Source organism: Emydura macquarii, unplaced genomic scaffold, assembly GCF_026122565.2.
Source record: "Emydura macquarii macquarii isolate MOO-44397 ecotype Brisbane River unplaced genomic scaffold, CSIRO-AGI_Emac_v2 contig_670, whole genome shotgun sequence".
Classification (NCBI taxonomy): domain Eukaryota; kingdom Metazoa; phylum Chordata; order Testudines; family Chelidae; genus Emydura; species Emydura macquarii.
Window position 1 is genome coordinate 575,214 of NW_027130807.1, and position 21,122 is coordinate 596,335.

General features: G+C 45.6%; 1 protein-coding gene across 1 annotated transcript in view; it reads right to left on the minus strand.

Annotated features, from left to right (window-relative positions):
• Positions 1-14,824: 14,824 nt before the first annotated feature.
• Positions 14,825-21,122, minus strand: part of DAGLA (diacylglycerol lipase alpha) — a 100,835-nt gene continuing 94,537 nt past the window's right edge. The window contains exons 19-20 of the mRNA XM_067541463.1: positions 20,180-20,361; positions 14,825-15,752 (exon numbers count right to left, since the gene is read on the minus strand). Coding sequence (XP_067397564.1) covers positions 14,825-15,752; positions 20,180-20,361 — 1,110 coding nt within the window. The remainder of the gene's footprint in view (positions 15,753-20,179; positions 20,362-21,122) is intronic.

A 21,122-nucleotide genomic window follows, 5' to 3' on the forward strand; every position in this document is an offset into this window, starting at 1 on the left:
TATCAGCATCTGTATGCACAAGTGATGGAAGGGCACATGTGCACGTGCCATCTGAAAACACATGCCCACAGGTAAGCCTTTCAGTAATCCACACCTGAATCAGCACGCAGGCTAACGTACACTAGTACAGACAGGACAGGCAGGCAGAGTCAGGTCTGCCCAAGCAGAGGGTCCTTCCATGGGGGTGGTCTGTTTTGATCTGGACCTCCCAAGTGCTGGGAGTGAAAGTCCCTCGGTGTAGGGACTCCTCACTGGCTAGGTCTGAGCTCCCCTCCCTGAGACCCCATGCCCACAGGCTCACTGAGACGGAAGCAGAGCTGGGCTTATTCTGTTATCTCTTCTCAGCAAGGGAACTGCACGGATAAATCTCCCATTGGTTATTCATTAACCACAAAGGTCTGTCCCTGAGATGGCAAAAATGGCACCATTGATTTAAAAGAAATAAAGGAAGTAGAGCACGACCAGCAGTGCCGGGCTGCATGGAAGTGTGCATTGTCTGTGTGCATTGGTTACGGGACAGAGATGCATGAGCAGCAGTTTGGGGGTCGCCCGTGGGCATAAGTACTTTGGGGAGGTCTGAGCATGGGCCTTTGAACATGGGCTCAGGGTAGGACACTGGAGCAGATTAATGTCGAAAGACAGAAAGTGCCAATCGCTAAGTATTAGTCACTGCCATTGTTACTGTCTACCTGCAATACCGACCCCGCCCAGGAAATGGCATTTCCAGTGAAAGGGCACAGAGGAGCAGCCACTGCCCAATGAAGCTCTGGGACTAGAGTATTTCTTCATGGCTCCTGCCACACAGAAGTCCCAGGCCCTTCTCAGGGCCGCAATATACCTAGCTGGTGCCAGTTAGGAATGAATTTGCAAGACTACCAAAATGGCACCTGCTCTTGCGGAGGAGATCCCATTCCTTCACTTGTTACTGATCAGCTAGTTCTTCTAGTTGCTAAACAGTCATTGCCTTAGCTGCATCAGGGGCCTAGCCAGGGAATGATCTCAGCAAGCAGCTAGAGAGCTTTCCCACAGACATGCCCCCTCCCCCCCCCCATCAAGCTCACTCAGCTGTTGGCTCAGAGCAGCAGGGAGCCTGAAACCTCTCTAAGGAGAGGTGATTTCTGCAGTAAGAGCAGAGGGTTGAGCGCAAAGGGGACAGTGCCACCTGCTGCAGGAGAGGATAACTTTACTCAACAGATATTACTCCAGTGGTGTGGCACTGGGCATCCCTTTCATTCTACAAGCCACCCAGATCAATGTAACACTACATAACTGGGTTGGAAGAGACTTCATGAATTATTAATCTGCTTTTCTCACATGCCATCAGTTTAAAACAACATGCAAATCCCTTCTGCCCAGATCAATGAGATATAAATAAAACTGGGCCTAACCAATGGTTCTTTGAGCATCACATTAGCACTTTTCTCCCCACTTGACACGACCATTTATAACAGCTCTCGCCTACTTACAGGCTTGACATTGCTCATACCAAGATCCTCTGAATGATTTTTTCAAGAAAGAGTTTGTAAGATACTGTCTCCAATGATTTAGGAAAAGGTCCTAAGTACAATGCAACCACACCAGTTATTACTTTGCCAATTTTGGAATCTGATGAGCAATCATCAAGTTTGTTTGGTGCAATTTGCCCTGTATTCAGTCCATACCATCATCTTCTAGATAATCCTTACAGATTTGCTCTCAGGGTCTCTTCCATTATTTGTTTAGGAACAGAAATTACTTACTGGATGGTAATTGCCAGGATCATCCATTTTTTACTTTTTTGAAGATCTGTCATCACATTTTCTTCTCCATATTTTTTGTACCTGCACAGTACTCCATGATTTTTCAAAAAATTGTCAGTGCTTCATTAGCTAGTTCTCTTAACACTATAAGATGTTTAACATCCAGAATGGCTGCTTTTTGAATATTCAAATTTTCCCTCACCAGTAACTATATTTACAGTTATTTGTTCCTATTTATGGATTATTAAATATATATGGGGATAACACCTTCTTTCCTTTTTTTGTTAGACATTCAATAGCTCAGCCATTTTAAGAGTTGTTATTAATTCCCCAACAGCATTGGGTTTCACCTGGTAATAGCCATAATATTCAGAGAACTATTCCACTTGATTATCATAGAACCATAGGGTTAAAAGGGAACAGGTCACCTAGTCTAACTCCCAGATGGAGGGGGGGGTGTTAATAGGGCTATTTTCTTTCTAGAACTCTTTCCCTCTGCCCAGATTTTTCTAACAGCTGTTCATGCTGCTGTTCCCCTTAGTGCAGCACGATCTCATTCTGTTTGCTCCTCATATTCTCCTTACCTGTGTATTCTTGTCCAGTTCCCTTGCTCCTTTTCCATTTCCAGGATAGGTTTACTATTATTCATAAAAAATAATGCAAGCAGCAATTTACATTCACAAATGGCTTTACAGGCACAGATTAAGATAAATCCTTTACCTTGAAGAGATTTTACCCTCAGATCTCTGCAAAGCTACAGTGGTCACCACTTCTTCCTTGCATGTTTCTTTTGCAGAAGGATTATGGCCCTTTTCTGATGATGTCTTTCCAGCATTCTTCCACACTGTGTATTTTCATAGTTTCTTCCACTGCACTCACTTTCCCCTAAAAGAGTTGTTTCTTGTAATCGACTGCCCCTGTTCATGTTTACCCCATTTCTCAGTATGTTGATTTCAGATAGCTGATAGTCTCTAACACCAAACTGCCCTGTAACCCTCAAATTCTCAGTCAACTCCTCATTAGGAAAAAGAAAATTAGGTTGCATTGTCTACTTTTTTGCTCATGGAGTTTCCTCTCTCTATCAGTTAGGATTCCCCTTTATGATCCCTGTTGAGCTGCCCAGAGATATAGAGAGGCTGGGATTTTCAGGGAGAGATACAAGGCTTAGAGGTCAGAGGGGGGCAGGGAAGAGGAAGGGAAATACAGGCCCCAGGGATCTCCAAGGAGAAGAGGAGATGCCAGCTCTGAAGCTCTATGGGAGAGAGATACAGAACCCAGGGATCTATGGAGGGGAAATACATGTTACATAGCCCAGGGAGATGATCTCAGCAACATCTGAATGTCTCTTGTGGCAAACAGCCACCTTCACCCTTGTGGGTCTCACGCCTCTACCCCTTGTAGTGGGCCAGGGAGTCACCGGTTACCCCGTCTCCCCAGGCTGAACAAGTCTTTTGTCCTTTCCCCTCAGCGTGCCCCCAGGGCCGGGGGATACCTTACTGTGGCTCCCTCCTGCCGGCTGGGGCCAAGAGTTGTCTCCTTCTCTGGCTGCAGAGAAGCACCAGCTCCTAGCCTGGGGGAAGTTTCTCCTCCAGCTGCCACAAGCCTTCTGGCAGCTTCCTTCTCCTGTGCTTTCGCCCCCTTTAGTGAAGGCAGGGTTTAAGTACACCTGGACTAGCCCTTCATTGGGTTCAGGTGTCTCTAATTGCCCTGCAATCATCTCTCCTCTGCTTGCAGGAAAAAGGGCTTTTGGCATTCTTGGGCTTACATACTGGCCCTGGTATGCCCTTTTGAGGCCCTCTGGCCTAACTTTATCACACTCTCCATAGAAATCCCCCCAGCCAGCCTTAATAATGAAGCAGTATCTGGTTGTTTCATGGGTCATTTTCTCCCAACTCTCATCCTTCCTCACAGTCCTTCAGGACATCATATCAGTCAAACTACATGCATCTATCACTCTCCAGGCCAAGCTTCGGGGAGTCACATGCACCAGCCATACTTCTACATCCATTTTATACACAACTCTGTACAATATACAGAAACCTTTATATACATATATCTTTATATAATATGCTATATTAATTTGTATCTTCCTTTACAGCAATATTAGTTTAGATCTTTCATACATAGGTACAAAAAAGTCACGTGAGAATGGCACATAAAGAGTGCTTGAATTTCCTTATAGCCTTCATGCTGGGGCAATTTGGAGCAGGGATCCAGCAGGCAGCATTCCTGGGAAGGGCAGTGACCTCTTGAGCAAGTGTGAGAATATGAACTCCTTTGCTGCTTCCCCAGTGGTTGCATATGAAGGCTCTCTAAGCCCCAGGAGAGGGAGTTGGAGCAGCTCAGGGCTGAGTAGAAGGGGGTTGCCTTCTCCCCAATAATGCAAAGACTCTAAACTGTAAACAGGCAGGTGGGGTGAAGGAGTTTGCTAGAAATTGCCCTGGTCCAATTTGCCCTAGCACAAGACGTGAAAAAGGGTGAAAGAAGCAGGCAGTGGGGCTTTCCTATACAGAAGGGCCTTGATTTCTGTTGAAGGGGAGGGGAATGGGCAAAGAGAGTGATCTTCTGTACACAAACTTTTCTCAATAGCAACAATCATTTGGTACAGCCCTTCCCAAGTGCGAGGTCCCAAAGACCCCATTAGAACAAAGCTGGGTATTCTGTAACACTGAGTCCATGTAACTGTGCCGCACCCCCAGGGGCATGCAACAAGGAAAGGGAGCAGACTTGGGCATAGAGATCTTCATCTGGGCTCCTCTGTTCTTGCCATCTGCATATGCACAGCAGCATATTTGGGAGGCTAGGCAGGCAGCTATTGTCACAAGAGTCCTGCAAAAGGCCAGGTAATTGAAAGGGTCATACAGGTAGCTGCATCCCTTCTCCTGATGGCCACCATTCTGAACACGCAGACAGTGAGATGAGTCTCACCACCAGTAAACCATACCCTGGATTTATCAATAGAGTCTGTCATTGGAATGAGAGCTTGAGGCTCTTGCTTTGAAGTTGCCTCTACCTCTGACTACAGCAGCTCGGTGGGGAGAGCTTGGAGCAGAGACCTCCAGGGTACTGTGGTCACAGATGAGCTCACTTCTCCACAAGACAGGCACCTCAGACATGCTGATATGGGCATTGAGACGTGATAGGGCGCATGGGAGTGATGCAAAGCGTGCAAAGCGTGCATTCAGATAAGAGAGACCATGCAGGCAACTGCCGATAAACCAGTCTGAATGCTGAGTAACATACATGCTACTTGGGGGTGAAAATTGCCCCTCCAGTAATGCCCATGTACCAGATCCCCCACTTTGGAACATCAGAATTTCACTAGGACTATGACGAACGGCAGAGAAGTGGAGCTCCAATCAATATCAATGGATATTTTGCCTGCACTGCATTGTATTTATTTTTGCAAAATCAGTTAAACTAGTGGCAAAATAACCGTCTCCCTATCTCATGAACATAATGGCTGGGCAGAACCCTCCTAGGTAAGGGAAAAGCAAAACAAGGCATGGCCTTGTTGGCAGGGGATTCAAACACAAGGCTGAGAGGAGCAGAAATCCTACCCCACTAATGTCAGAGTCTGGCTGTGGAAGATCACTGTTGGAGAGCCACAGTCTAAGTGCAGTTAGTTACACCGTACATACAATGACAGTTTAGACATAGTAAGTTCCTTTCATCGTGAAACCTTGCAGAACAGAGCCAGAGTTAAAACGGGCAGTTTTGCTTATTATGACTAAATCTTCTGATTACTGGCAGGGGACAAATACAGAACTGCATGACTGGTTAGACACAGTGCATGTTGGGAGTCACTTTCCGATGGTACAGCAGGAACCTGCCCTTGCCCAAGACAAGATACCAGACTAGATCAACCCAGTAGGGTGACTTCTGTGCTTGCGTGGGTATGAGGATACCTGCTTCAGATCAGTCAGGCTTTGCTACTGGCACTTTAAGACAACCTGAGGGAGCAGGGGACTGTGTGGAAACCTGGCATGGACTAACCAAGATGGGAAAACAGAGACTGGCAGCCAGAGTGATGCTGGGCCAGTCCCCACCTGTCATCTCCCTTCCTTCCCCACTTCCAGGTAGGAGCACTATATCGGTCTGTGCACGTGTGGAAAGGAAGCTAGCAGGCCAGGTGTCCTGTCCCAAACACGATCCTTGCATTGCAAACCAATAGAAAACAAAGGCACAACAGAGAAATGAATCCAAGCACAGAAGCAATGAAAACAATATTAATGGAGACAGCAAAGTGCTTGAAGACAAGTTTGTATATTTCCTGATGTCTCCTGGGACTGCCATTTCCTATGACAAAAATCATATGTCTGGGAACTTGATTTGCTCTCTTCCTGATTTTGTTTTGAATTCCCAGTGTACATGCCTTTAAAGAGCCACAACACTGGCCAGCAGCATGCTCATCCCCTCTCCTCCTGCTCAGGGCACAGAGTGAGATGGCTCTGAGCGAAGCACAGAGCATGAATTTGGCAGGGAGATGCTGAAGCAGAAACCCACTACAGTGGAAGATGGGAACAGAAGAAACAAGGCATCATACTGCCTCTGGCACACTCACCTCATTGAGGGAGCTGAGAGCCCAACAACTAGTCTCCTGATGTGGGGAGAACTCATCAGAATTCCAGTTACACAGGATTTATAGTCACTAAGGTTTGGGTTTCCGTCTTTGCCCACCACGGTGATATGGTTTCCTACCATCTTACTTGGCAATGAAGCCCTCGCCTCTTAGAGCACGGGTGTAAAACACGGATCAAAGCAAACAGGAACCCATAGCCCCATAGGATGATCGCTGCTGTATCACAACTTCCCATTGTGAGGGGAAAGGAGGTGCCAGCAGTGGCCTCTATCATAAGAAGAGATTCTGGTAGGTGGGAAGGGAATATAGCTAGCACATAGGAGACATACTCCAACAGGGTTGGGGTTGAAGGAAAAGAACACTGATCAATCCATTTCACACATTCTTTACAAACTTTTCTGTGAGTGTAGCATGATCTAGTGACTCAAGCACAGGCTTGGGAGCCAGAAACTCCCAAATTGTAATCCCATATCTAATAGGGACTCACTGTGTGACCTTGGGCAAGTGACAACCTCTCTTCCTTGCTTTCCCCATCTATAAAATGGGGATAATACTCACAGGACGGTGAGGTTTCATTGGTCACAGCTCATGTGATGGAATGTAACCTTGTACCATCGGGGACAACACTGGAGGAAACCCAGGGACAAGAGATGTGGCTCTGACATCTGTTAGTTTAGTTTCACAGTTGACTGCAAGGGCAATTGGAATCTGGATGTTAACAAAAGAACGTCAGTTGCTCCATCTCAAAAGTGGTTGTGGTGGGACTATATGGAGACCTTAAATTACATAATAGACACTGAAAAGGAAAAGCAGAATTCCTGGTTGTGCCAGTCCTGCTGGAGGCTACCAAGAGGGGGATAATCTCTCATATAGAAGACCAGAGGAGAGAAGGTCTAAGAAAAATGATCAATGGATTTCTAGATCATTCATTCAGACAGCATAAGAGGGGTTGTGCGCACTGCTAGTGAGGAATGAGTATGTGTTTGCGTGATCTCTCAGTGAGGATAAGGACTATTTGCTGTTTGTGACAATGCTTGATCATGCCTTCCCTGCTCCCTGAGAAGTGTCAGCACCCTGACACCCCCCTACCTAAGACAAACCCACTCAGGCTTTGATACCACCAAGACTTAGTCCTCCATGAGCCTAGAAGGTCTGGAAAGAGACACTAACTAATCAGGAGAGCACAAATTAAGAAGGCTTGCCTGCTTCATCCCAGGAGGAGTGCTGGGTGGAGCTGAGCCAAGAGAGGACTTCCTCAGTCCTAACCTAGAATCCTGGGCTGTGTCAGGACTTTCATTTACACGCTGCAACCAAGTGGTTATGTTTTCTGTTTGTTTACAAGTTTAAAGGAGCAGACAGCCAAATTTTGAGTTTAATTTTAATTAGCTATTAAAGGACCAATGCTGAGCTCGCTGCACACGATGCCTTGCTCTGGGCGGGCTGCCACAGTGTTAAATCTATTTATCCTGTTTCCTTGTTTACTAGTTCATGTAATGTATCATTTTGTACAGGGTTTACCACACTAGTCATATTCATAATAATAGCATCCCTGTTTGTTCCATGTTGAGTTTTTCTTTTACACTGAGTCCTCAGACGTAATACATTATCCATTTAATCCATTTCTCTTCTACTTCCCTCTATTATTATGACTAGTAACTTTTGTTGCTAAGGAACTATAGAAAGGGAACACTTAGCTAACAGTCATTTATTCCCAATATCACTTTAAAATGAAACAAGAGGGTTCGGGAGGATTGTCCTTTCGCTCTGAAAAAATGAAGAGAAACAAGGGTCAGTGGCAACATAATGAAACAATAACCCTCTTAGCAAAAATCCAGCTTCAGTTTGGGTGGATTCAGATAGCAGATGTCAATGACAAACTGGTGGCACTGTGGAGGGATCTTAGGAAGAAGGAATCTGAGACAAACTGTTCCACAGAAAGAAAAAAAGAAAATAATTAACTCTGCAAATTGGAGGAAGGCTGGATTGACTTTTAGATAAAAGGCAGAACTAGGAAGGGTTTGCTGTGGGCAATAGGTTAGCTTAGAATGTCTTGCCAGCAGGTATTATGGCTTTTTATTGACTTAATCACCTTATCAGGAAAGTATTAACATCTATGTGCTATCTACAGAACATACAAATCATACAGAACTACTGTAACCAGAATGGGTAGATTAAAAGCCACTGTCCTTGCCACAAAATACGAAAGTTTCTGCAGCCAGACTGTCCGTATGTTGTGTAGTGGGGGAGAAGGGATAAATCTTTAGTCTTTTGGTTAAATGTAAGTATCCTTGCGTTACTTAGCACAATGAAGACCAGGTTCTAGCGAAGCACCAGAAGGGGAGAGTTTCCAAGGCATCTACCCCAAGAAAGCACTGTTCATCACCATGGGAAATTAAACATTAAGTATGCCCTCCAGCATACTGGTAAAGTCAGGACATAGCTGTAGCTGATGGCGTTTAAAAGTACACAAGGTACTTGCAAGTGTGTGTGTGTGCATATACACAAGCAGAAGAATGGTAGATAGCCTGGAACTGAGCAGTCCAGGATGTTCCAAACTGCCACACTGAATTTATAGACCTGCTTGTTCTGCAAGTAAAATCTGGAGAGGAAAATACACACATTTTGCATAGGCTTGGTGATATTTGTTATTCTGCCTTTTTAGCAGTGGGATGCTCGCCAGATTTCATAGTAGAACCAGTGCTGTGTAATATATGGGTCAATGATCTGGAAAAGGGGCAAGCAGCAAAGTGGCAACACTGAATGACCCAAAACAAATTTAGATTGGAATTTAGGAGCTCCCAGTGTGATGCTGTAGCCAACACAGCTAATGTGATCCTGGGATGCATAAAGAGGAGAATCTCGAGTAGGAGCAGAGAGGTTACTTTACACCTATATTTGGCACTGGTGTTACCACTGCTGGAATACTGTGTCTAGTTCTGGTGCCCACAATTCAGGAAGGATATTGATAAACTGGAGAGGGTTCAGAGAAGAGCCATGAGAATGATTAAAGGATTAGAAAATATGACTTACAGTGACAGACGCAAAGAGCCCAATGTATTTAGTTTAACAAAGAGAAGGTTAAGAGGCGACTTGATTAAAGTCTGTAAATATCTACATGAGGAACAAATATTTAATGGGCTCTTCTATCTAGTACTGAAAGGAACAACACGATAGGATGGCTGGAAGTTGAAATGAGACAAATTAAGACTGGAAATAAGAAGTAAATTTTAACAGTGAGAGTAATTAATCATTGGCAGAATTTACCAAGGGTTCTGGTGGATTCTCCATTACTAACAATTTTTAAATCAAGATTGGATGTTTTTCTAAATGATATAGTCTAGGAATTATTTTAGGGAAGGTTTATGACCTGTGTTATACAGGACTTAAGACTAGATGATCACAATAGTCCCTTCTGGTCTTGGAATCTATGAATCTATGTTTAATAGTTTCCTTCTTTCTCATAGCTTTTTTGTTTATTGGTTGCATTTCATACTCCTTTCTTTGTGTACAAATTAAATATTTGAATTTAATATCCAATTCCTGATTGGGTCCTTTAGGTGCTATTATAATGAAAATACTTAGTAGTATCCTATAGGCATAAAGATAGAACACAGAGGCGTACACTGCTATGATTTGTAGGTCTACACGCTAGACCATATTTGTGATTTTAGAGCTCAGGAAAGAATATAGTGTTTTATATTAACTACTACTATGTCTGAATAAAATTAAGAGAAAAACTACTACAGTGGCAAATTTACACATAAATCATACATCAGAAGGTGGAGTAAGCACCTAAGGCTAAATGCCGCAAAGTCCTGAGTATTTCCTATGAAGTGCTAAGCACCCTGAACTTCCATAGAAGCCAATAGGAACTGAGGGAACTCAACACCTTTCAAGATGGCAAAGGATGGACAACAGTCAGGAATCCTAGGTAATGGTGAGTTGGGTGGATGGAGTCAGTATTGGGGAGGTGGGATACAATTCTGCAACTGGTGCCAAACAAGATGTGGATTGGGGCACCATCTTCTTGACAGAGTAACCTCACCATCTGGAGCATCAAGAAAAGAGAGAAGAGGGTTCCTAACTGTGTGAGAGGGGTGGGGGCACACACCAGCTTAGCAGAGAGGAAAGGAAAATGGTAGCAGCAGCAGCAGGAGATGGTCCCAAACTGAAAGTGCAGATCTAAGGAAAGGTAGTGGAGAAATTGTCAGTTCTTTGGGGGCAGGACTGTCTATCTGTTCTGTGTTTGTGCAGCACGTAACACGAGGTCCTGGTCTAGGCCTGGGGTTCCTAGGTGCTACCACAATACAAACAATAAAATAATTTATGAAAGGGCCATCACACATCTCTCCATTAACTTCAATGGGATTTGTATAAGGTCCCAAATGCTCAGAGGACAGCCCAGAAATATGTCTGTGTTTGAAAAACACAAGTACAGGTGGTCCTTCATGATCCTCACTACTTTCAGAGACAGGATTAGAGACCATCTCTCTTTGACCTAGGAGGGCTGGGAGTTAAACCTGTGCTGTTACAATGGTTTAAAGCCTCTCGTGTTGTCCCTGCATGTTCCAAGGTTTCAAGGTTACAGTCCATCACAGTCTGCTATAACAGAAGATTATAATTGAAGACAAAAAGTACTATGCAAGTACTCTCTCATTATTATTCAGCTAACCACAAAGTGCCTAATTGGGGTGGGTTCTTTGTAGGACTCTTTGGCAAAGCTGCATTGGTGTATAGGGTTTCACTTACTACGTTTTAATTTTTAAGGTGCACAAAACCCAGCCTCTGAGCTCCAGCAATTGGGTGCCTTCACTGGAACAGTACTCCAGTACCAATCGCCCCTGAGTGGGATGGAAGGTGAGACTGTGCCCCAAGAACTCACACAAACTCAACTGCTTAGCCACTGTCTAATGCGCCAGGTACATCAGGCTGCCCCCTCCAGTACTGCCCCAGTCACATCATGATGTCCCATTGACATTTCAATGGACCATCCAAACATTAAAGGCACAAGGTGACTGCACAGGAGCTGGAAGGTAACAGCCAAGCAGTTAAGGAACCTTAAGTGCTAGGAATAGTTATCTCAGAAAACATATCAGAGGAAAGGCAGAGGCACTGACTAACATCAGATATGTTATTTTGGGGTGCAATGAGAGGTTGCATTTTGAAAATGCTCCCTATAATGCATAAGACAATAGGATGAAGATATGCATCAGTCATTTCAAGAGGGAAATTTAAGGTGTGTTTGGGCAATGCTGGTGCAGAGAGCATGGTTTACTCTGTGCAAAGAGTCCTGATTTCTGAGGAGGGGACAATGAAAAATGGCTACAAGAGGGAAGCCCATAGATACTATAGTGGGAAACTTTGCTAATTGGACACTCGCAGCTCTACTCCCCTCTTCTTTGGTCAGCAGCAGCCCTGGGACACTGGAGGCTGCACATTTCCAACTTCTTGGTAGAAGCCTCATAATCAGAAAGCACATAAACTGAATGCAAGAACGCACCCTGCCGGCTCATTCCTGCTACCACTGGACAGGGAGAGGGCTTCTATATTCTCTGTAATCCAATGGTCTTGAAAAGGTAGACAGTCTTAAAATATACAACAGCAACAAAGTGGTGCCCAGATCAGACGTAACATTTTAGTGCAATAGTGTGACCCATTAGTCATAATCTGGCCACTAGTGAAACTACTTAAATGTTAACTAACCTTTACTAACAGGGAGGCTATCTGACCCCCTAACTTCTGTGAGTCTGACCCCCTAATCTCCCAAAATTGGGAACCGCCTCCACGTAGCCTCAGCAGATTCTCCGAGGCAAGCAGCAACCCAATCTCCTAATACAGTAGGTACATACCTAACTACTAGGGGTTGAGACGATTCCTTCATTAATGTTTGTAAAGTGCTTTGAAGGTCTAAAGCGCTAGATAAGTGCTAAGTATTATTTATTACTACCCAAACTCAGCCTACTAAGCGAGGCAGGAACATGCTCCCTTTCTGCAAGGCTAGCAGACTGCTTGAGGCAGGGTGTCACCCTGTCCCCACTGCAGCACCGTCAGCAGACTGCCGCAGGTGGAGAGCCTAGCCTGCTAGTCCCACTCCCTAAACGCTGCAAACTCCTCTTGTTATTCAAAACTCTACTGCTTAGTGTAATGCTGTCCTGAAAGTCACCTTTTAATTCCTCACCATGCGTTCTTGCCCTGCGCTTCCATTGGAGGAAGGTATTAACACAGCTGTTCTTGTATGGGAGCCAGAACCACTCATGTTGTCAGCACAGTGCTGGTTAACTGCTGCTGTAGAGCCAGCAAGGGAAACACACTACACTGCTCTTTTCGGTAGGGCCTAATTTTTTTTTTTTTTTTTTTTTTTTTTTAAAGGAACTTAGTTGCTCAGCAACAAAAAGATTAAAATAAAAGATATTTAGAATCTGAAGGACATTCTTCCCTCTGACTGCAGGAGTTTTAAGAAAGGTCACATTTGGTATCTAGACTACTGGGACAGTTAAAAGGTTTTGTTTTAGTATTTATAAATGGAAACTTCTGCACTCCCAATGACCAAGCACTTCATGGTGGCGATTGGGGAATCTACCCTACATGATATTGTCACACTAGACACATAGGAGCCAATTCAACATTGCCATACTGAGTGAGAGTTAAAATGTTACTATTCTGATTTGGTGACATTTTACACCATTTTTTTTTGTTTGGTGTTTGTACAGCATCTAGGACAAACAACCATCAACAAAGATGTACCGTAATGGTGAATCAGACCCATTGATTCCCGTTGTGTAATGGGGCTAACCTATCAGAAGCAAGGAATTCTCACCGTACTGGGAAGTGCACAGCTAAGGGATCCTGTAAGATGGGGGCATTTTACAGCTGACTCAAACAGGAGTTTCTTTTCCGGTGAAGGAGGGCAGAGCTGCAGAGACACAGATTGCTTCTGCTGCATTCTGATATCAAGTCTTTCTCCAGTTTCGGATTCTTGTACCTCACAATATGTTTAGCTTCCTAGGCAGTTAGTCTCCCTCCTGCTTTCATCATCGGAAAATCCCTTTCATTCATTCAGTAGAGCCAGCAAGCTACCTTGGGCACTGGAATTGAGAGAGACAGAACTGGTGACTCAGACACAGTTTTGTTGACAATATATTGGGGCTTTTTAACGAGCTGTCGTGCAGCAGGGTGAAGCGGATGAACCCCTGTTGGGAGGGATGCATGCAGCTTCCCCCTGGGCTTGGATCAAAGGGCCTCCACTTTGAAACAAGGATTTGCATTAACAGCACCTCCTGCCCACCCCACTCTCCCCTCTACCCCCAAACTGAGGGAACAGCAAGGGAAGGGGAGAGAGAACATTCTTCTTCTCAAGGAAAGTTTCCTTATTTGCGTAATGAATACCTTCTGAAAAGCTTAGCAGCTCTGTAAACATACATGAAATTTCAACACTCGGTAAAAGTTCATCTTTTCCCTGAACTCCGACGGCAGAGACCAGCATTGGTCTGCGAGGAAGGTGGGTTGATGACCAGGAAAAGGCCCAAGGCGGCTCCCCGGCACCACAGGGACCTGGAGGATGATGTTGGGCACTGGCAAGCCTTTTAAATGCCGAAAGTTAGTTTAAACCAATCCATCCATGCAGTGCTGAGATGAAAATCCTGGCAGTCTGTGGTGGGAACGTCACCAGTTCAGAGTGGTCCAGGGCGCTGTGACGTGATGAAGGCGAGACCCAAGAGACCTTCCCCACCCCTCTGGTGGAGGACAGATGCAGCAGTGGCTTTCGGCTCTCTAGTACATGGATTTCCTTTCTTCTCAGAAGAAGCCTGGTAGTCACTAAACACAGAGGTAATCAGGGGAGCGAAAACACACAGTGCCAGCCTGATTCTCGCTGCGCCTGGTCAGGGAGAGGGTGGCTGCATTCCCTGGGAATACAGCCCCAATGGCTTTAAAACGGGAGAAAGTGTCTTATAAAAACAAACACCATGAAAGGGTGACGAATTGGTGCTTGGGTCAGACATGACGTGTTAGTGCAATTGGGCCCAAAGTCACAATCTGTTTGCTATTGACACCACTTAAATAACAACGGGAGGTGATCCGACCATCACTTCTGTTAATCCAGTCCTCTAACCTCAGGGAATCCAACTCCTGACTCCAGCAGACTCCCTGGAGCAGGAAATCTGAGCTCTGTGCCTCAGCAGATGCCCCGAGGCAGGGAATCTGCTCCCTGATTTAATCCAGTAGGCTGAGGTAGGGAAACAAAAACATCTAACTCCACTGATGAGACCCTCTTAGTGTAGCAGGCTTTGAAAAGCAGTGCATCTTCTCCCAAATTTAAGCATATGACCCAAGGTACGGAATCCATCCCCCTGATGTCAGTATGCCACCAACACGGCACCCCAGAAGGAACATTCTCAGGTGTCTCCCCCACTTCCAAACTGCCCAATGACCAGCTCCTCAAAGTGTTATCCCAGCATTCAGCTCATGGGATTGGATCTTGGAGCCTCACCCCTCCACTCCTGCACTAGAGGGCTGAAATCATGAGGTCCTCCTGCTTGGCAGGGCTGGTCACATGACCAGCTGGAGTGGAAGTCCAGATTTTGTCAGTGGCCAGGCATTCCTGGCTGCTCATGCCTGTGGGAGTGATGTCCATAAGTTCTCCAGACGAACTCAGAGGGAAGGAGGGCGAGACTGAGATGCCGGAAGAGGGATCTGCTGAGCCAGCAAACAACCTAGGAGGTTTGGGAACTAGATTGGGCTCATACTGTGCTCTCAGCAGGATCTCCTGATCACTGACTGACTTGGGCATCTCAGCAAAGTCACTGGAGCTGTCAGATACCATCATGCAGTAGAGGTCCTGGAAAGAGCTGCTTTTGCTGTCCAGGTTAAAGAGGCTGTCTATAAATTCAGCAAACTCCAGCACTTGTGGACTGGGCACGTCAGTAAGCCGTCCATTCTGGAGGGACAGTTCCTCCCGAGAGGTGAAGGCAACACGGTCCCCCTCGCTACCAGCCCCTTCCTCGCTGCAGCATCGCTGGGGGGTGGTGCCACCACTGCTGTGCAGGGCCTCAGGGGGCTGGGTCTCCTGGGAGTGTTTGGAGAGGCTGTCCGCACCAAGCAGCTCTGTCCGCGAGCTGAGGGAGGGGTTCTCCTCAGGGATAATGGGGTCTATATAAAAACAATGCGTCTCGTCCTTTTCCATGACGACATGGAGGCTGGGTGACCCGCGGATGCTCCGGAAGCCAGAGGAGCGCCTCGACTCAAAGCTGTAGATGGACTCATTGTCGGACAGACTCTCCATGGTAGCGAGAGGAGCGCGACGGTCCTGCAGCTCCACAGACAAGCGCTCCTTGGTATCCAGAAGCAGCAGCTCCACAGGGTCCTTCAGCATAGGAGAAAGGAGCTTGGTCTCGTAAAACCCCTCCAAGCTGATTTCAGAATGTGACTTGCTCCTGCAAAGAGAAAACAGAAACATGAGTTAGCTGCAGGCCTCTGCAGCCTCACTGATACCAGCTAATCCCTGTGTCAATGAGGAAGCCCCAGACACCATCTCTCATCACCGAGATTACTCTGCTTTCCGAGCACACCTCAGATATCACCTCTGGGCCCAGCACGACCACATACACGTTGGCAGACAGCATCTCACTCTGCATCTCCTACTTCTGAACACTGTCAGTTAAAGCTCTCGCCCGCCACAAATGTAACCCTCCTCCTCTACCTAGCTCCCTGAAGAGCCTCTCTCCTGGATGGCAATGACGGAAACTGAAGTAGCAGCAGGCTCCAATCCCAGATCAGGTATGACTGTGTTACAAACCCCTCCTTCTTTGGGATCTTCCAAAAGTGTATCGCTGTCCATCCCCTCCTAGAATCCTTTCCCCGATATAGGGCAATAAGCAGTATCTCTGACCCTCCCTTTCACAGCACAATGCTTGAGAAAGTAACCTCCTCGCCCCTTCCCTCACCTCCAAAACAAGAATACTCTTACATTATTCCACTCTAGAATCTTCTCTGGCTAGAACATGGAAGCCCCTCTGGGTAGTCAATACCCTCTTCCTCCTCTCTGCTTGCTCTTTCTACCTCCATCTTTTTGACCTCACTGCAGCCTTCACTAATGTGGATTGCTTCCTCCTCTAGTAGCTCTAGTCATGGTTCTGCTCCTGCCTAGCCTCTCACCCTGTCTCTGGTGACAGCTCCTGCTCAGTGCCTAGAATCCCTCTGTTTCCGGTCTTCTCCTCCTTTCTCATCTCATCTTTTTCTTTAACTTGAGATACTACTCAGTTTTATCTCAGGGGTACTTAACTGCACAGATCTCAATATCTTTAATGACCCCGTTGTGTTTGGTCTCCCTGTCTGTTTTGGCCAGATAAGTGCATGGCTTCCTCTCAGCTTCCTTTATCTGAAATCTCAAAAACAGAAGTCCTTTTCATGGGTAGAAGTAGCCCCTTCAAGCACAGCTCCATCTGTTCTACCTCCCTCCTTCACCCCCATTTGCTACAACTGTCGATAGTTTTGGTATTACACCTGTCCTTGAACTGTCCTCCTCCTCCATCTATCCTGTCTGCAAACTGGCCTATCACCAATGCAACAATGTCCATAAGTCACTCCCTCAACTTCACGTCTTCTGCAAGCCTCCTCCATGTCCTCTCCTCCTGACTACTGCAACTCTCGTTCTGTGGCCTCCCCAGTCCCAGCTCTGCCACAACCCCAGCAGGGCAGGTACCCCCAATCTTCACACACTTACAAAGGAGTGCAACCATACTTATTCCCTTTCCCCTACACAATTCCACTGGCTCCCCATTCACTTCTGGTTCTGACTGAGAATTACTTTCCTTGTTTTTATAACTCTCCATGGTCTGGGTCCAGCCAGCGTCACAGTCGCTGCCTACTCCCTTCCCAACCCCTCTGATCCAGTCTGCTCTCTGCTCCTTCACAAATCTGGCCTCCTTGATTATGACAGCCTTCTCCTCAGCAGCTCCTGCCAGCCTTCCTGTATTCCTTTGCCTTACAGTCTCTCCACTTCACATCTCAGCTGGGAACGTATCTTCCCCCCTTGCCCTTGCCTTTGCCTCTGTACTTCTCTCTTCCCCTGCAATTTTCTGTAATAACATTATTTAGTCTGTAAATCATTTTGGGATACATTTTACACGAGGAGCTCCACAAAAAAAAGTAGCACTGAGCTCCCCCTGACAGCCTCAGATAGTATCTATTACCACCAACACCATCATAATCACAGGGTTCTGGAAAATGGAAATCTTACACTGCAGGGATGCAAGCTTTGCTTCACCACTGAATGCCAGCCTTGTGCCAAGGGAACCCCCCCCCCCCCTTGTCCTGGAATAAGAAGGGAAGTGTCCATGTCCTTTCATCATTAGGTTCTGTGACACTCTGTACCTCAAAAGTAGCACCCTGGAACCCCTATGATCACCACTATGGTATGATTATTATATGTTTTGTAGAATGCATGTCTTGTGAGGTATCATCTGAAAAGTCTTGATCTGCTGAACATTAATATTCTGTTAGATTGTATGTACTACATTGTATGTGAAGCTCCTAAGTACTGCAATATGTGTTACTGAAATATTCTGTGAAATTGGGAGATGCCCACAGCCAACCTTTCAATTGCAACAAAGGACAAGCCAGACATATGCTGATGGCCCATTAAAGGGAATCCACTCTCCCAATGGCCATCCAGAGACTTTTCAGAGACAGCATGTAGGCAATGGTGGGGGGGAGGGGAGGAGAGTGCCTGACCCCCACATCACAGCAAGGATCTTTCTAGCAGCTAGGAGGAGGCAAAACAACACCTAGAAGAATATCTGGAAGACAAAGACTTTGAACTGGAGAAGAGTGGTCGCAGGCTGGAAGGTAGTCCCAGCCTGTGTATTGAGGAACTGTAACCTGCTTGTATCATCTGTCAGGGTAAGACATTGTTTGACTCAGCTCTTGCTTAGACTAAAAGTTTAGGATTTAGAATGCATGTTTACTTTTTATTTTCTTAAGGTAACTACCTCTGACCTTTATGCCTACCACTTATAATCACTTGAAATCTATCTTTCTGTAGTTAAGAAATCTGTTTTATATTTTATCTAAAACAATGTGTTTTGGTTGAAGTGTTTGGGAAATCTCAGCTCAGGTTAAAAAGGACTGTTGCACATCCACTACTTTTGTCAGAGAGAACTACTTAAATGAACCTACACTGCCCAAGGGAGCCCTGAGCAGTGTAAGATGGTACAGTCCTGGGGTGTAGGGCTGGAGCTGGGGGGGGGGGGAGGGGGGGGGAGGGGATCGGATGGAGCCTCTCTATTAATGGTTCATGAGTGACTGGGAAATCATTCATATAACTCAGCTGGGTGTGTCTCTGCCTGTGAATGTCTGTGTAAGTGCAGTGCCTATCAGAGATTTGTAGCTTGACATCAGCACCACAGTGTGAGAGGCGGCCCAGGTTGGTGTATTTGAAGGGCTCAGCGGTCCCACAGCCCACGTTGTACCCCAGAGACCCTGTCACAGTTTCCATTTGCTGCATCAGTGGACTCCTAAATCAGTTATAAAGACATGAAATAACTTTTAGCATGATATGGTCTTCTTTATTTCCTAGGAAAAAATCCCATTTGAGCAGTCACTGAATCTACACTTCATGCATGGGCCAGTCACAGTTTTCAAAGGGTGATTGTGATGCTGGCAGACCAGATGTCAGCTCATGCCAAAGCCCCTAGATCTCAACTGAACATTGACAAATACATAGCTGGTTCATCTGTGAGTTAGTATTGTTAAAATAGGTATTAGAGTTATAAAAATGTGCTTAGTGTTTAAACTTAATGGAATGCTTGTAAATTGCTGCATGCATTAATCTCACTTACAACATCCGTATCCCATGTTATAAGTTAATATTTAAGTGTTTGCTCTATAACTATAAAAGTGTTTGCTCTATAACTGTAAATCAACAGACAGGAGAAAGGCATTAACAAATGGGAAATATTAGTTTGCCATAGGAGGTGTTATCTCCTGCCCAACAAAAGAAGGCCCATCAACACCAGACAACTACTGTAGAACATCAGAGGAGAAAAGACTTTGTTGATTGCTTCCTCCTCCTCACAATCCCCCAACCATAAAGAGAAGACATGCAGCTGAATTCCTCCCAATAGCTAAACTTACAACGTGAAGCAGAAGTGGGGAAGAAATAGAAGGCCCTAACAGGGAGAAACTATCTTTTATGCTGCTTGGACTCAAAGGGCCAAGGATTACTAAGCACAAGCAAAAGATCTGCAGTGCCTGGCCTGGGTTAGCCCTACAGGATACACAGAGCTTGCTTATTATAGAAGTTTCTATTACTTTTTGAAATGTAAGACTATAACTCATTTGTGTGTATATATGTTTACCTACTTTAACCTTGTAAATAACTCTATTTCCTTTTCTTAATTAAAAAATCTTCAGATAGTTCATTATAGGACTGGCTACAAGTGTTGTCTTTGATGTGAAATATAAGATGAATAGACCTGGGATAAGTGACTGGTCCTTTGGGACTAGGAGTAACCTGAATATCACTGTAATCTTTGGGGTAAGGGACCATCTATCAAAGGTAAGCTTACCTTGGTGCTAAAATAGATCAGAATACGCAAGGGGACTGTCTGTGACTCCATGTTAAAGCTGTTATAGTGCTTGAGGAGTTCACACTTGATAACTGCTTGGTGAAATCTAAGTATAGAACTCACAACCAATTTGGGGTTTGCGCCTGCTCCTTAACAGTCTATCCTGGGGTTGGTACTCACAATCTTGAGTTACCAGAGAACAGCTTGACAGTGATCAGGGACCCTCTTGGAGACAATAACCCTTTCACAGGCCTTGGATAAAGCTTTCAAGGAAATTAGAGGCACATCCTTACTTGACGCTGCTGTTCCTTCTGTCCACTGTTATGGCTCCAATCCCAATCTGTACAGAGGGTCCACTGGGCAGGGGCTGATTCTGGAAGATCAGTTCTGGATTGAGATCCACTTCTGTTGGACTCACCATCACTTTGGCTGCAGAAAGCAAGGCAGTTTTGCCCTTGTTGTAGTTCTCCAAGACCTATTGAAAATGTGATCAGCTTTGTCAATTACAGTTTCTGTTCTGACCTCTGAACTTCTCCCAGACAGGCAAACTTATCCCTGATTTGCTTCTTATCAACAGTCTTTGCAAGCCTAGAAGGATCTCAAAAGTGAGGATCATACCTAGGATCACACAACCTGATATTATAGAAATATTGACACTAAAGTCACACTGTCAGAATATATCGCTGGAACCCAGCAGAGGGGAACGTCTAGGGACCCTGCCTGTGGTAGCCCAACGATCAGCAGGGCCAAGGAGACCTTGTTAAACCTATGTGGCAGTGCTTCATGACTAGGAACTGTAGTTCAGTGTAAGTATTTGTTTACCATGGATCCATTCTGCAACTTGGTGCCTTAAAAATGGGTTGTAGAAGCAGTCCCAAGAACTTGAGACACTTCCTACTGTATGACATGAGGATGCCTAATATTGCCCCTGTAGCATGGTGGAAAGATTCTGTTGAGGCTCCAGCATGTTTGCAGGTGCCAGACAACTCAGCATGTTTGAAGGTGCCAGGGATCTCCAAGTTAATCACTGCTGGCCCACTGGGGAAATTGTGGCTTATTAGATTAACCATGAATACAGGAGCAGCCCTTTGGCAGAGGGAGGCAGGGTCTGGGATGGGTCGGTCCTGAAGGAAGGAACCAAGGAGCAGACAAGACTAAGAGGCTGGGGGTCACAGCATGTTGTTTTGGAAATGCAGCATGGTCTAGTGGATAGGGCACTGAACTGGAAGACCCAAG